Consider the following 16,896-nt stretch of genomic DNA (forward strand, 5'->3'; position numbering starts at 1 on the left):
GGGCCTAAAGGCAATGAGGAAGTGGTGTCACTAAAATGTGGAACCCGTAGGTGCAGCAAGTAGCACATGTGGCAAGCGTGGTATTTTTGTTTCCTTTCGTTTCTTCCAGATTCACTTTGCAGTGTTCTGTGGAATCTGTACCATTATTACAAGCAATTCTTTGATCGAGTCCAAGCCAAAATTGTGGAACTTCGTTCCCCCCTTGAAAAAGAACTTAAAGTAAGATGAACAACTGTCATGATCACTCTTGGGAGAACAAAATCAGCAAATGGTTTTTATTTCTGTTCTTTTGTACATTTAACTATGAGGCAGGGGGCTCTGGGAAATGGAGAAGTGCAGTGCAGCTGCCGAATAGGATGGCAAGATTCATGTTTTGCAGCACTGCCTCCATGACCGACCTGTCCAAGTGTGTGAGGGGTTAGTGGAGTGGCCCCTGTCGAAGGGTCCTCAGAAGGATTGCCACATATGTCTGTTAGTGCTCCCTCCCCTGCTCTTGCCCAGACTGATTTTCCACCTCAGGGGGTGCCACTTAGTGTTGAGTGTTATTGAGGAGCCCTGGGGGAAAGGAGGACCCTGTCTTTTGATAACTCTCAGTAGTTGTGGAACCAACAAATGGAATACGTATCAGGTGACCTGTTGATAGTGACAGCACTCTTTTTTCATTGCTTTGTGACAAGTATGTGGTTCCTTTTTTTAACTTTTACTTGTTTACTGGCACACAGTCTGGTATTTGGGATGGAGTGGGCTCTGGTCTTTAGCATAGAGATGATTTCGAAAGAAACATAGTGACACCAGCTTTGTAAAGCTATTTCTTGATCTTCATGTATCTTACAGGAATTTGTTAAAATATCCAAGTGGAATGATGTCAGTTTCTGGTCCATTAAACAATCTGTGGAAAAGACACACAGGTAATTCGTTTTTTAAAAACTGGGGGTGACAGGTACCTTGGTGGCTCAGTTGGTTAAGTGTTCAACTCTTGATCTCAGCTGATCTCAGGGTCATGAGTTCCAGCCCTGTGTTGGTTCAAGGTCATGAGTTCAAGCCCTACTTAAAAGAAAAAATTGGGGGTGACCAAAGCTCAGAATTTTTGTATGGTAGGTAGCAAGACTACATTGTTAATGTGGCCTGATTTAATGTTGCCTTGAACTTATTATGAAGCATTAGATTGTTTTGGTGTGGCTTTTCCACAGCACCCCTGCCACCCAAAGCAAAGTCTACATGCAAGAGGAATTGGTGTGCTTTGAGACAAAGCAGGCTAAGCACTATAGAAGGGTTGAGTCTTCTGTTACCTACTAGCTGTTTCACCATGAGTGAATTGATCCCACCATTCCTGGCTTCAGTTTTTTCTTCTAGAAAGGGAGATGACAATACCTGCCTTATTTTCCCTTAAAAACAAACAGGATGGTTATGAGTATCTAAGGAGTTCATGTATATAGAACGTACAGGTTATTATGTGTGTATGCATTGTGCCATTTTTACATTTCCTCACTTTCCACCCATTTTTCCCTCCTCATCTGTCATTCCGTGGGGCCAGGACCCTCTTTAAATTCATGAAGAAATTTGAAGCTGTCCTGAGTGAACCTTGCCGGTCATCCTTGGTGGAGAGTGACAAGGAGGAACAGCCTGATTTTTTGTCGCGGCCAGCAGCCATTAGTGAGGCATCCCCCATTCAGAGTCTGAACAAGGCACTGAGGGAGACCCTGTTAGCCCGGCCGGCAGCTGCACAGGTATACCTTGGGAGATAGGGTTTGCTTACTTCTGGGCCGGTAGGGGAAATCTGTGCTTTCTCTGTAAGGAGTGGCCCTAGAACTAGGCAAGGGAATGCCTTGAAATCTTGCTCTTTGGACAAAATATAGTATTTGTATATCTGCCTGCATAATATACACTGCTGCCACTGCTGCATAATAAGGCAAAAAAGCTTTGATCCTGGTGCTGAAAGTTTAATGTCACCTATGGGAAATAAGTATTGTGCGTACCTGTGGACATTGGATCTACCTGTGACAGAAGACTTGAAGCATCAGTTGAGGAATGTGCCACTGAAGCTGTCTTTGGGCTACCACATGCTGCACAGGGAGCGAATGTGTGCAGTGATTTGTTGATTGTAGTGGTTGCTGATGACTGTGCTATTATTTCTCTCACCATGGCCAATTTCAAGCACCAATAGTTAAGCGTTGGCTTACAAATTTCCAGAAAATGTAATAGTCGTGGAGACCTTGGGTAAGTAGGTCTGTTACAGGACGTCTGTTCCCGCATCAAATCCTTAGATATAAGGTGCTCTGGGATCATTGGGGAGCTACTCATGCTAACCACAGGGAGGAATCCCTGAAACTTCTAGGTTATCACCAATAGCAAATCAGAATTTTTGATCAGCGTGACAGAAAACAGTGAGCTGATGAATATAATCAAAAGAAAATAAACTTGGCGCCCATATCTTATTTGTGCTCTGTCTCACAGGCTGTGATTCCAGAACAGAGTCAGGGTGCTCCTTTCCCCTCGGAGGGAGAGCTGCTGCGTCGCTTGCCAAAGCTCATGAAACGAATGAGGAAGATGTGCCTGACATTCATGAAGGAAAGCCGCCTGCCTCACCTGGTGGAGGGCCTTGATCACTTCACTGGTGGGTGCCAACAGCCAGGAGCAAAGGGTGGGGTCTGCTCCCTCTCTTTTGCCCAGTGCCCCAGGAGAGTGGGAATTTGTTACATAAGCCCTTTTTTGATCTCTCGAATAGTGTTGAGCAGTTAATTGAATAAACAAATGGGCTAAAAACTAACAGAGCCAAGATGCAGGAGCCAGCCGAGACCACACAGGCTGTCTTAATTTTCATCTTGTCTTCCTTTTGTGTAAACTAATGCTGTGTTTTGCCATTTTCTGTGTTAGTGCTTGTCTATATCCTCTCTTGCTGGCTGGAGAGATGAATTTCCCAGAATCTTTAAACTGTCCCTACCTCTCAGAATGTCTCCCTTGAGTTAAAGGAGAGGATTCATCCACAGTTTTCTTCTTGCTCTCTTCACCGTGGAGAGACAGCAATGTCATCTCCCTGGCCGTCCTCATACAGGGAAGCTGAGGCTCTGTAGTCTAACAGCAATGGCTGGGGAAGGAGTTCCAGAACTTAATAGATTGAGGTCTTGGCGGCCTTTCACCACTGTCCCCACTCCTATTCACCCCCAGTAAGTGTGGTGTCAGAGTGAGACTGACTGTGTTCATTGAGGCTAGTCTAATCTCAGGGAGCTCTTTGTTTTTTAAAACTTTTTAGAATAAGAGCCTAATAATATCCATTCTCACCATGACCTTGCCCACCTGAGCCTGATGATCAGGGTAAGCAGAAGTTTCCACATGCATCTTCTGGAAAAGGCACTCACTCACTTTGTGATGGAAAGAATTCTCTAACCTCCTGCAGTGTCCGTGTAATGGTATGCAGTCCACTTGCTCTCTCCTAAATGGCTAGACTGCCTGTGTTAGTTTGCTAGGGCTCCCTTAGCAAGTATCACATATTGGGTGGCTTAAACAAGAGAAGTTAATTTCCGTGGAGTTCTGAGGCTAAACATACAAAATCAAAGTACTCACAGGTTTGGTTTCTTCTCTCCTTGACTGGTAGATGTCTGTTTTCCTTCTTTGTCTTCACATGGTCTCTCGTGTCCTACTCTTTGTTAAGGAATTGGATTAGGGCCCATGCACATGGCCTCATCTTTCTTTAATTACCTCTTTAAAGGCCTTGTCTCCAAATACAGTCACATTCTGAGGTGCTGGGGGTTAGGACTATTGTAACATGAATCTGGGGGGACACAGCCCATAATGCTGCCTGTGGCAGGCGGGCAGCAGCCTCATGTTACAGGTACCTGTGAGTCCTCAGCAAGGCAGCGTGGTGCTGGAGGAAGAACCTGGGCTTCAGAGTTGTTTTGGCCAGGGTTCATATCTTGTCTTCTAGTCCACTTGAGCTGAATAGACTTTAGAAAATGACTAGACCTCTTTGAGCCTCTCCAAGGAGCTAGAAATTGGCCCTTCTGGAGTTGTACAGAGTAAAGGAACATCTACCAACTAGTAGAGGATAGGACCTCAGTATGTATCATATTTATGGGAAATATATCTCAGATGATTTAAATTCTTAGTATAAATTGCTGCACATAACAAGTGCTTTTTGCCTGATTGACTATAAACCTCTAAAGAAAAAGAATAACTACTTTTATTTGGTTGTTTACTGTTGAAAGAGAGGTAACCCATGAGTTTTTATTTCCATGCGTCTTGATTCCTTTAGTTTACAATTTACAAAATGCTAGGGACTGTGCTAGTTATCAGAGCCTTAAAGATGAATGTCACCTAGTTCTTGTTTCCCACAAAGTCCTGGGTCTTGAGTATTAGGTTGTTTTTTTTTTTTTAATTAAAGATTTTATTTATTTATTTGACAGACAGAGATCACCAGTAGGCAGAGAGGCAGGCAGAGAGAGAGAGAGGAGGGAAGCAGGCTCCCCGCTGAGCAGAGACGCGGGGCTCGATCCCAGGACCCTCAGATCATGACCTGAGCTGAAGGCAGAGGCTTTAACCCACTGAGCCACCTAGGTGCCCCTTGAATATTAGTTTTAACACATGAATAAGCCCTTGAGATTTCAGTACTGCCCCATTTTCTTCTCAGGTGAAGTCATTTCCTGTGTGACTGAGCTGCAGAGCCTAAAGGTGGAGCCCTGGGCAGAGAAAGAAAAGCAACGGTCAGAAGCCAAGCACATTCTCCTGCGGAAGCAGCGAGCTTTAGCAGACCTCTTTCAACACCTTGCAAAAACTGGTAAGGTTCTCGCTTGAAACCTGATGCAGAATGATGACCAGCTATTAGGGAGGAAAACACGTGGGTGATTTGGGGGAAATTTCTAGAGATAGTCGAGACGGTGGGAAACAGGAGGTGGTAGGCCAGGTTTTAAAATGCCATTCTGAGAGTTCAGTCACGTATGAAATTCTTTTAATGAACCATTTGTGATTCCCAAATATTGTCACAGTTTTGTAATGAGGTTTCTCAGAAACTGTGATTCATTTTCATCACCATATGTTGTACAGCACCCACCCTTCCAACATAGCTTGGCGAGCAACATGTCTCAAACCCTAGTGTATGTACAGATGACTCGGGGAATCTCGAGTGCAGTAGTTCTGTTTCGGTAGGTGCAGGGCGGGCCTCACAGCCTGCTTTCCAACAAGCTCCCAGTGCTGTTCCAAGGGCTTCATTTTGCATAGCAGTGGTGGTGGGACTGGCACACGGGGGAGGGGGGTGATGGCACAGTCATTCTCTTCTGAGTTTCTAAAACACATGCTTTTTATTTCCTAGGTTTGTCATATCGCAAAGGTGTTGCCTGGGCCCGTTCAAAAAACCCTCAAGAGATGCTTCATCTTCACCCATTAGATATCCGGAGTGCATTGTCTATAGTCAGCAGCACTCAGGAGGCTGATTCTAGGTTTGTTTTTTGAATTATAACTAGAACAAGTCATTTAAGCCTCCATGTCCTTATTTGCCAAAATGGGGATAGAATCCCTCTTTCCTAGTGTTGCTATACAGGTAACATTTAGAATAGTGCCTGGCTTGGGATCTGGCATGTGGTGAGCATTCGGTAAAAGAGAATTTTTTTGCTTTTTTGTCTTCCTTCCTCCCTCCTTCCCTCCCTCCCTCCCTCAGGCCCCACACCCAACATGGGGCTTGAACTCATGACTCTGAGATCAAGAGTTGCATGCTCTACCAACTGAGCCAGCCAGCATCCCCCCCCTTTTTTTTAAAGATTATTTATTTACTTATTTATTTGAGCAAGAGAGAGGGAGAATGAGAGTGAGAGCAGAGAGGAAGAGTGAGAGGGTGAAGCAGACTCTCTGCTGAGCAGGGAGCCCAATGTGGGACCCAATCCCTGGACTCTGAGATCATGACCAGAGCCGAAGGCAGAAGCTTAAAAGACTGAGCCATCCAGGCACACCCCCCCCCTTTTTTAAAGTGCCTTTCCTTTCTTCCTGTATTCACCTCTCCCATTATTTTTTTGTTCCTTTCATTTGATTTTCTTTTCTTTTTTAAGATGTTATTTATTTAAGAGAGGGAGAGATCGCAAGCAGAGGGGAAGGGTAGAGGGGGAAGCAGGTTCCTCACTGAGCAGGGAGCCAAATGCAGGACTCCATCCCGAGACCCTCGGATCATGACCTGAATTTAAACTTTGAGGCAGAGCTGTTTCTGTGTTCTGTGTTTCTGTGTTCATTACCTATGGCAGAGGTGGTTGTAAATGATGATTGGCATGAGCTGGGTATGCATACCTTTGTATTTTGTTTGCTCAGTGGTCCTCTCAGTGCTTTAAATTTTAATTCAACACAACATTGTAAAAAGTAGAATTTTTAAAAAGATTTATTTATTTAAGTAATCTCTAGACCCAATATGGGGCTTAGACTCACAACCTTGAGATCAAGCGTTGCATGCTCTTTTGAGCCAGCCAGGCACCCCAAAAGTAGAAATTTTACCTAAATATCCTGGATTTCAGTTTTTCAAGAAGATTCAGCCAAGTGGATTTACTCTCCCATGTAGTCAAAAGTTAATCTGTAGCTCCCTCCTTTTGACGGACACATGCTTGCCAGATCACTGTGGTCTTCCTTTTCTTCTTCCACGTTGAGGTCCGCTGTCACTGGCATTTACCATTTTGTGCTTGGCTGTCCTCACTCAATCATATTATCTTCCTAGCCCCTGTAAGCATCAGGATTTATGACCCTTAGCTTCCATTCCTAAGATAGTTATGAAGTTTTCATTAAGGAAACTATATTGATATCAGTTTATTTCCCCACTGTACTTCAGTGCTAAGTATATAATACATCTTTTGCATAGAGGACTGATGAGTGCCTGACTGCAACCGCACAGAAATAAATCTGTTCACACTCTTGACTTTTGGTTGTGACTAAATAGTAATGGTCTCTGAGTCTTCAGGATCTGGGGTAGGAAATAGTGGTTTTAATTAAATAAATCATGTAGAGTTATTTTCCAGGCTGCTTACAGAAATCTCATCGTCGTGGGAGGGATGCCAGAAATACTTCTTCCGCTCTCTTGCACGGCACGCCAGGCTTAGTGCAGCCTTAGCAGCTCCTGCCAAGGTAGGTGATGGAACCTCCGAGTTGCAGGGCCTGGGAAAGCTCCTGTTTTTTCCTCCAGAGCAACATTCTTCAGTCTCGGCAGTTGGTCAGAGCCCATTACTGAAAGTGACTGAGCTTTCTGCAGAATATCATTAAGCTTATAGTGTAAATCAGTGTAATTTTCTGTTTAATCAGAGCATTTTGTCATAAATTCTGTTACTTTTATTTGCCAACGAGACCAAATGCAAAAAGTTATGTAGGAAAAGCTTCAACTTGAGAGTCCTCTTCAGGTCTTTTTCCCTTTGTGAATTGAGAAAAGACCACTAATTTTGAGTGTGTTAATCCTAGTTCCTAGATTTAACAGATCAGTGATCTGTGGAAACGTAATTTGAGAAGCACTGCTCAAAAAGATGAATGTGTTACTTTTAGACTGCGGTATATACCCAAAGCTTGTCTAAGCAAGGGGCACTTGCCCCAGAGAGTGTTGGATGAACCGGCTTTCTAGTGACACCTGCACGAGTGTTGGTGTTTGCTAGCAACACCCTTGGCATGCTTCCTTCTTCCCCTGCCAGGAGATGGGCATGAGCAACGTTGAGCGGTGCAAAGGCTTCTCGGCACATTTGATGAAGATGCTTATCCGACAGCGGCGCTCCCTGACCACACTGACTGAGCAGTGGATCCTCCTCAGGTATCCGCTAATTAGTTAGTTGGGTTTGTGGTATGAGTTAGAAGAATTGTGTGAGTTAGCTCTCAACTGTGAAATGAAATTTGAGGCCCAGAGATGCAGGTGGAGTTTCTCTTGGCTCTTCCCCTTGCTTTTGGTGATAGGCTTCTGCTCCGTGGTTCTGGCAGTGCCTCTTGGGAGAAGGGCCCCGGGGAATGAATCCAGAGCCGAATTAGACAGAAGCAGTTGCCGTGGCTGAAGTATACCTGGGTCAGTATAGAAGGGGGTTTGTGGATGACAGTCCCTCGGGCTGTGTGGCAGGATTGTGTTTATGGTACCGCAGCATCTGTCTCTGGGCACAGATTGTATCTGAGACTGCTTTTGTTCATTAGGCTTTTTGGGTCACAGAGTTGCAGCTTGCTGAGTGTCATATGTGGATGCTCCTCAGTGGAAATGGGTATTTTAAAGATGAGGACAGTAAGGAAAGCGGTTTGTTGAATGGACTGTTAACCCAAAGGTAGTATTTCTAGACTTTAATCACTTTGGCTACAGCTGTTTTCTGCTCTACTCCTAAGAGTTTATCTAACAAAGTATACTACAGTTAAAGACTTTTTTTTCTTAATAATGGTTGAAATCATTGCAGTGGTGTGACTTTGTTGGGTGTGAAAAAGCTGTAAGGGGGAAGGTGATAAGCAGTGAGTTTTGACACTTGTGAAAGACTGAAGACACTTCTTTCAGTCTTCAGAAAGATGTGTTGAAGTATTTTAAAAGGGATTTTAACAGACTTCTTAACCTGGGGGATCCTCTTTTTGATTATATGAAAAAGCTTCTTCTTTGTTCAGAAATAAATGAAGTTAACTATTTAAAAAAACCTGGTGATGCAGTTTAAGGTGCCATGTGTTTCCCCCATGGATTTCTCGGTACAGGAACCTCCTTGGCTGCGTGCAGGAGATTCATGGCAGGCTGACTGGCCCACTGGTCTACCCCGTGCCCTTCCCTCCTCAGGACACTGTGCAGCAGTGGACAGAAAGGCTGCAGCATCTGGCCATGCAGAGCCAGATCCTGCTTGAGCAGCTCTCCTGGTTCCTCCAGTGCTGCCCCAGTGCAGGGCCAACTCCTGGCCAAGGTGAGGCCCAGGCACAGGGTCAGCCTTCCGGAGCAGTACAGGACCTCATCCCATCAGAATTGAGTTACCCATCCCCTATACCTCGAAATCAGCTGCCCTCTGGTTGCCGGATGCGGAAGCAGGACCATCTTTGGCAACAGTCAACTGTGAGATTAACAGAAATGCTGAAAACCATTAAAACAGTGAAAGCTGATGTTGACAGAATCAGGCAGCATTCTTGTGAGACTCTCTTTCATTCTTGGTGAGTGTGTTTATGTCTTTACTGTCCCTCTGTGTGCACGGGTGCTTGCTTGGAGTTTAGTAATGGGATAAAGTGATAAAAGGGATTTTGCTTCAGTTCTGTTTTTCCATGGACCTTCATGGTTCTTTGTGGCAAATGTGTAACTATAAATCTTGAGATACAGTGAATTTTCCCCTGCTTACATTTTAGTGGTTGGAGGGAGGGTGTAGCCCCTTCCTTTCAACATTGTGGCATTTCTGTTGTTGCAGGAAGGATTTTGAAGTTTGCTCTTCTGGGCTGAGTTGCCTGTCCCAGATGTCAGTTCATTTGCAAGGCCTGGAGTCCTTGTTCATTATTCCAGGGCTGGAGGTTGAGCAAACAGACCAAAAAATGGCGTTAGTTGAGAGCCTGGAATATTTAAGAGGAGAAATCAATAAAGCCACAGATGACTTTACTACCTGGAAGACACATCTACTTGCTTTAGGCAGCCAAAGCGGTAAGGACTGTCATTCAACAAGGGAGCCAGAGTCCAGTGTAGGAGTGATGTCTTGTAGATTTACATCTAGAGTATCCTAAAAATACTTTATGTTTTTTCTAGACACATCTGTGCAGGGTTCTAAGACAGGCAGGTGTGGCTGGAACCCACAGCTCCTAACTCTTGCTGCCCCATTTCTTTGAGGACGTTGCCTCTGAATTGATCGTGTCACTTTGTAGCACTGATATTTGGACCAAGTTAGTGTTTGTACACACTATCCTGACTAGTTTCATATTTTTGATTCTTCTAGTAAAACCTTCAATGAAAGATGATAAACTCTTGTAGGTTTATCTAGACGAGGAATAGGTCTTCTTCATCTTTGTGTTCAGCAGTTTGACCTGGTGGCTCACCCACAGTTGGTGCTGACTGGTGGCCGTTCGTAAAAGTAACAAATGTGGATTGTTAATGATTTCCAGAAGCACTGAAGCAAATGATTGGAGTTTTTGTTTGTTTCTCACCATGTTACTTACTAGGAAACCAGATGTTGGAGGAAGGGTTTGTGGAAGATTTTTCAGAGCAAGTGGAAACTGCCATCCGGGCCATTCTTTGTGCCATCCAGAACTTAGCAGAAAGAAACAGTAAAAAGACAGAGGAGAACACTGACCAAACAAGACCACCAGAAGAGGATGGTATGTCTGAAATCAGGCAAAAACTGTTTTTATACTCGATTTACTTTTTTTTTTTTTTTAAGATTTTATTTTTTTATTTGACAGATCACAGGTAGGCAGAGAGACAGGCAGAGAGAGAGTGGGGGAAGCAGGCTCCCCACTGAACAGAGAGCCCTATGTGGGGCTCAATCCAGTACCCTGGGATCATGACCTGAGCTGAAGGCAGAGGCTTTAACCCACTGAGCCACCCAGGCGCCCCTTGATTTACTTTTTAAATTTATTTTTGTGGCTAGATATTTAAGGACCAGTGTTAGGAATGACTGGATGAATGGAGATGAAAGGGTTTATTTTGTGTTATTCATCATGTCTTTCTTTTCTGTGAATGAAAGAGGCACCAGGCTTTGAGAGACTGCAGTCAGGACATCTAACAAAACTCTTAGAGGATGACCTGTGGGCCGATGTGAGTGCTCTGCATGTGCAGAAGATAATTTCTGCTGTCTCTGAGCTGTTGGAGAGGCTAAAATCGTATGGTGAGGATGGCACAGCAGCGAAGCACACGGTAACCAATGGTTCTTTATAAGCTTCTTGCTATCTAGAGTGATCCAACCAAAGGCAGGGTGGGTTTCGCTTTGCTCCATGTGGGTGGTCTCAGAGCAGGCCTTTGTGGCAAAAATCACTAAGAATTTGATTTCTTTATGCATGTAAACATCACTGACAAACTGAAAAGCTTAGGACTTGCTAGCTAAGGGTTATAGTAGTAAGATGCATAGATGCAAAAAATGCCAGCCATCCAGAGTATCTGTTACCTTGGAATTCTTTCATACCCAACCGCACAGTACTGGGAATTTGATGTTAATGTGAGTGCTGCTACTTCAACTAAGGCTGAATGGCCACACCCTGCAAATACCATTCCCTTCACAACAGGCCAGCAGAGGGGCAGTTGCTGTGTCCATAATAGTCCAGAGGAGCAACTTATTTTGTAGGACATTGTAAGTTTGTAGCATTGCCTCCGGTGCCAGCTTTGATTCTGAATAGAATTCGTTTATAAACATTTAAAAAAAAAAAAACAAAAAACCTTGTTAACTAAATTAAACTTAAGTGACAGAATTTAAAGTGTACTTTTGTGAGGTTTTGTGGAAGGAAGAAATATCAGAGAGCAGAGGTGTGTGTGTGTGTGTGTGTGTGTGTGTGTGTGTGTGTGTGTAAGATAAGATATACGTAAATCTTACCTTTAGGGGAGTTTATTACATTCATGGTGTTGTGCAACGATTGTTGCGGTCTGGTTGCAGAACATCTGTATTACCCCAGAGAGAACCCAGTACCCGTTACGTGGTGTGAGCAGGCCTTGTGATCTTTCGCCCGCAGTTCTTCAGCCAGTCCTGCTGCTTGTTGGTGCGTCTAGTGCCCATGCTCTCCAGATACTCAGACCTCGTCCTCTTCTTCCTGACCATGTCTTTGGCGACTCACCGTAGCACTGCAAAACTGCTCTCTGTGCTTGCCCAGGTCTTCACAGAGCTCGCCCAGGAGGTAAGGACTGTTCATGTGAAGCATGCTCGGGCAGCCAGTATCAAATACTCCAGCCCATTAGTGCGGGGTTTCCCAGGCTTTTTAAATTTTTTTTTTATTAACATATAATGTATTATTAGCCCCAGGTGTACAGGTCTATAAATCGCCAGGTTTACACACTTCACAGCACTCACCATAGCACATACCTCCCCCAATGTCCATAACCCAACCACCCTCTGCCTATTTCCTAGGCTTTTTTGGGGACCTTCACAAATAGCAGGAGGTGATTTGCTCTCCCTGTGGATTTTTCAGGGCTTTTCTAGCACTTTTGCTATACCTGTTTCCACTAGGTTTTGGGACCTGCAGGTCCCCCACTGATGGACTCCCTAGATGCCAGAGGCTGTCCTCAGTCTCCTCATTTGTAAATTGAGATCTGCCTACACTGCTTAGCATTTTTGTGAAAACTACTTTTAATTGAATATACACTTTGTTTTGTTTTGATTTCCTGAGTATTCTAAGATTGTCTCCAGATCTAAGTACAATACAGATGAGAGTCACTTGAGGAAGATAGGAATTTACAAACTGAAGATGGGGTCTAGCCTTGTAAATAGTCAGGAGTTCTTAGTTCTGACTGGAGGAATAACATTTGTATTTGTTGAGTAATAAATAAATGAATTAGTCTGATTTGCTTCCTCTATCCGATGGGCACTGAGCCAGTGTCACATCCCATCACCACTCCTTGGAAGATACATACTGCGCACAAAAGACAGTGGCAATGTATGGTGAGGTCCTCCTGAGATTTGGGTTAGCTGTGTTTGTCCACCTGTGCTCTTGCTCTTGTCTGACAGGTTCTAGAATAACTTTGGCCTGTGCTTTGAGGTGGGGTGTGGGGGTTCTGATATAAGCAAAGCGTTGGAAGCCCTTTGGCTGTTCCAGATGTAGCTACAGTAGTGATGTCCCCTCCTCCTGTATGGCTGTATTCTGCCTACACCTACATCTAATTTAAAACAATGTAACTCAATGGGAAAATTAGGTAAGTTAACCAAAACATATTTTTCGATCAACATCCTTAGAATACATGTCGTATCCAAATTATACTCCTATCCTTTCTGAGTAATCCAGAGGGAAATGAAAAGTAGGTTACACTCAGTGCTAAGGTAATAGATCTAAGTTGTAATTACAACACCTAATCCATGAAAGCTGTTTCTGTGTAACTGAGTCCTAACCAGTGACTGTTTGGAGGATCTTAATTCCTTGTTAACTGACAGCTGATTTTTTAGTACTTCTTCATCCTAAGATCGACAACTTGATAGCTTGTCTGATAAAATTTCTTATTGAGAACCACTGTTTTCTTGTACTTGTTTTTCTGTTCATTTTTGTTCCACATGCTAGTAGTTGATTTTCCTTTGCAAACTATTTTCCAACACAAAACACTGCTTTCTTAACCTTCACATGCGTTTCTTTGTCTGATCTTGTTCTTGACTCTTGACCCCATGCCGTTCCAGGTGCCTTGGCAGAAAATGCTGGATGTGGCACATACACCAAGAGTGACAGTTTTACCTCAAGAGTTGAGAGGGAGGCATTTTTTTATATTAAAAATAACATTTTACTTGTGCATCGCACCAAATTTTCTTCGATTTTTCAAGTAAAAATGAAATCTCCCACTGTGTCATCTGCTTCAAGTTGCTGTACCTCCAGGATTATAGGTCTTCTATCCCTCCTCTCTTTCTTCTCAGGCTTACTAATTTGAGAAGTAAATAAAGAAGGATGAAATCCCTTTGGGATTTAGATACTGAGAGGTTCTACCCTTGCTCAGTGACTTGCTCCTAAATCTTATTCTAGTATATAATTCATTCAGATTTTTGTCTTGCTAAATGAAATTACTACACACCAGAGGGCCTCTATGAACTCAAAACCTTACATGTTAAATCTGATGTCAAGCTTTGAACCTGCATAATAACTGTTATCAGCAAGAAAGAAAAGAATATCAAAGGTCTACTGGATGTATTTCCATCAGATTGAAAATGCTGAGCTAGAGAAAAGCTAAAACAATTTTTTTTTCTGTCTTTTATTGCTTTTATACCTAGTTGTTCCTCTTATTTTCAAGGGATTTTGCCTACCCAAAGAATTCATGGAAGATTCAGCAGGAGAGGGAGCAACTGAGTTCCATGACTATGAAGGAGGTGGAATTGGGGAAGGCGAGGGCATGAAAGATGTGAGTGACCAGATAGAAAATGAAGAACAGGTACGTTTTCACATGCCTGAAGCATGGATACAGTTTACAGAAACTCACTCCCTTCTTCCTTTCTTTTCAATATTACGTTTTCCACAAATTTTTTTTTCTTGCTAGGTTAATGGTTTTCAAACTGTGATTCATGGAGCCCTAAGAATACAAAAGCTTAGTACAAATAAAAAGCCAAAAGACTACAGAAAGGAACTTTGCAGCTCAGTCATTAGTTATGGCTATAATTCAAGAGGGAAATGACTTAAAAGTTTTTATTTTATTTTATTTTTTTAAAGATTTTATTTATTTGACAGACAGAGATCACAAGTAGGCAGAGAGGCAGGCAGAGAGAGAGGAGGAAGCAGGCTCCCCGCTGAGCAGAGATGCGGGGCTCGATCCCAGGACCCTGGGATCATGACCAGAGCCAAAGGCAGAGGCTTTAACCCACTGAGCCACCCAGGCGCCCCCAAAGTTTTTATTTTAAATGGGGAGATCTTTGCTGATGATTTTTCTTAAGTAATTTTGGTAGTGGCTCATTTAAGGGTAAAAAAATTGACTATTTTAGGTAACAGGTGCATTAAATAATAATGCCAGTGTTTACTACTAACACATTTTATTATATGTCTTTAAGACCTGTTGAAAAATTTTCATCTATATCCTCTTTTGGTTGGAATCAAAAATGTTTTTGAAATAGATGCTTTGGGCTAAGATTGTTGTGTTCCTTTTTTAAATGCCTGTCTCATTTGGGAATGTTGTTTTTTGTTTGTTTGTTTTGTTTTTTACATACTATTATTAGTCATTTAGATTTATCAACTGTGACTTGAAGAAATAAGAGATAATGTAGTTTCTTTTTAGCACCTATATTCTAAAAGTCTAAAGCAGACCATCAATTTTTATTTAAGGTATGGTTATAGCTATTACAAATAAAGGGACAAACCAGTTTCAACTTTTCATCCTTTGAAGGGAAAACTGGAAAGAATAACCAAGAGAGTTATGCTAGTGTTGATGTGGTAGAGCTCTGTTTAATACACATGCATTTTTTTGGTTAAATTTCTCAAATTTAACTTCATCAACAGTACTTTCTTCATGCAAAAAAATTAAAGCAAAAAAGTTATAAACTTAATAGAAAAGTGCAATCCAAAGCACAAAACATTAAATGGGATAAAAGCTATCAGAACAATTTGCAGTATCTAATAAATTTTAATTGTGTGTATTCTTTGACCTAGGAATTCCATATTTTCTGATATAAATGCTAATAAGGGTCAAAGATAAATGGGTGTAGGAAAGAGTGTTTTTTTGTACAAGGATGTTTCCTATAGCGTTATTTGTAACAGTGAAAATTGTGAAAAGATCCAAATATTTATCAGGAGGAAATTGTATAAATTATGATACCATCTATGCATAACAGTGCTGTAAGTTAATTAGACAGAATGAGATAGGTTTCCATGTTGCTACATTTAAATTTATCTGTGGGACATTTTTTAATTTAAAAAAAAAAAAGCAGGGGTGCCTGGCTGGCTTAGTCAGTAGAGCATACAACCCTTGACCTTGGGGTCATGAGTTTGAGCTCCACATTGGGTGTAGAAATTACTTGAAAAGTAAGTCTTTTAAAAAAAAAAAGAAAGAAAAGCAGATTGTAAAAACCCTTTTTTAAACAAAAAAGGATCATTGTTTTATAAAATGTTGGGAGACAGCTATTGCTACAGATCACCTAGGTGTATTCATGGATAAAAAGATGGATCAGAAAGTCACTGAGGCTAATTTCTTTGGGAGTTTTGGAGCATGGTGGTGCTGGGGAAACTTACTTTTTCTCTTTTGCTTAGATTCTTGTAATAGGATTTTATTATGTTTTTATTTTTAAAAAGCACTTTTAAAATCCAACCGTAACAAGACAATCATGAATCTTCTGCCCCAAATATCACCTAAAGTATATAGGAATATATAGTTTAAGGAAAGGTGAACAAAATTACATTCAGTTACTATCTATGAGAGACCAAAGTGATAAAAATATTAAAGATGTGGATAATATAATAAGATTGAATTTTTTTTATCCTCCTTCTTAAGAATTCATTCCTTTTTTTAAAGAATGCATATTCTTTTAAATATGTCTGGATTTTTTTTTTTAAACAATTCACGTGGAGAAACCTTCAACAAAATCCTGTATTCTCTAATTCCAGTACAGTAAAACTGGAAATTACAGACATATTAAAGCAAACCAGAAATTATTGTGTGTGTGGTTATCCCTGTTGGTTCTCTAGAGATAACTTTATGCTGTTAATGTTGGCATTTAAATATTTATATTCTATTTAAAGTCAAATAAACAGTAGCGAAGTTACAGTGTTTATTTTTTCTATAATGCTTTTTAATATAGGCAGAAGATACATTTCAGAAAGGTCAAGAAAAGGATAAAGAGGATCCTGACTCAAAATCAGACATTAAGGGCGAGGATAATGCCATTGAGATGTCAGAAGACTTTGAAGGGAAAATGCATGATGGGGAGCTTGAAGAACAAGGTTTGCAATTATCTGTCCCTTCATTCTCGTTTGTAAGAAATATTTTATGTAGGAAATTACATGTTCCCAATAAGGAGCCTGTTACAATCTTCTGGAACAAGTTTATTACTCTCATAACAGCAGCATATGCACATTTCATCCCTGTGTCCCCTGAGGCAGAAGTCCGTGGCCAGTTTTGGAGATTCTTCTGAGTAAACTGAGACGTTGACTGGTATTTTGGCTGCCTCATGTGCTCGATGCAGTTACTTCCCCTTCAGGGAAGCCTGAAAGAGCAAGGAGAGATATCCCTAATAGAGCTTGGCTCTCAGCTCAAAAGTAAATTGGTCAGGGTAGTATCTTAAAAAAAACTTAGCAAAATAGTAGACATTTGTTATAGGTGATTTGGAGCAAGAGTACAGGTGTGAAATAGATAGCCCTTAGGCTTACCACCCAAAC

General features: G+C 41.9%; 1 protein-coding gene across 1 annotated transcript in view; it reads left to right on the plus strand.

The window, feature by feature from the left end:
- The window catches only part of MDN1 (midasin AAA ATPase 1), a 172,830-nt gene that overhangs the window by 136,340 nt on the left and 19,594 nt on the right, over positions 1–16,896 (plus strand). Inside the window, exons 71-85 of the mRNA XM_080806492.1 lie at positions 110–219; positions 835–908; positions 1,535–1,727; positions 2,455–2,614; positions 4,625–4,771; positions 5,303–5,429; positions 6,981–7,086; positions 7,638–7,753; positions 8,656–9,096; positions 9,345–9,571; positions 10,084–10,239; positions 10,608–10,777; positions 11,584–11,745; positions 13,832–13,969; positions 16,320–16,461. Coding sequence (XP_080662618.1) covers positions 110–219; positions 835–908; positions 1,535–1,727; positions 2,455–2,614; positions 4,625–4,771; positions 5,303–5,429; positions 6,981–7,086; positions 7,638–7,753; positions 8,656–9,096; positions 9,345–9,571; positions 10,084–10,239; positions 10,608–10,777; positions 11,584–11,745; positions 13,832–13,969; positions 16,320–16,461 — 2,469 coding nt within the window. The remainder of the gene's footprint in view (positions 1–109; positions 220–834; positions 909–1,534; positions 1,728–2,454; positions 2,615–4,624; positions 4,772–5,302; positions 5,430–6,980; positions 7,087–7,637; positions 7,754–8,655; positions 9,097–9,344; positions 9,572–10,083; positions 10,240–10,607; positions 10,778–11,583; positions 11,746–13,831; positions 13,970–16,319; positions 16,462–16,896) is intronic.

Source organism: Martes martes (assembly GCF_963455335.1).
Source record: "Martes martes genome assembly, chromosome: 6".
Classification (NCBI taxonomy): Eukaryota; Metazoa; Chordata; class Mammalia; order Carnivora; family Mustelidae; genus Martes; species Martes martes.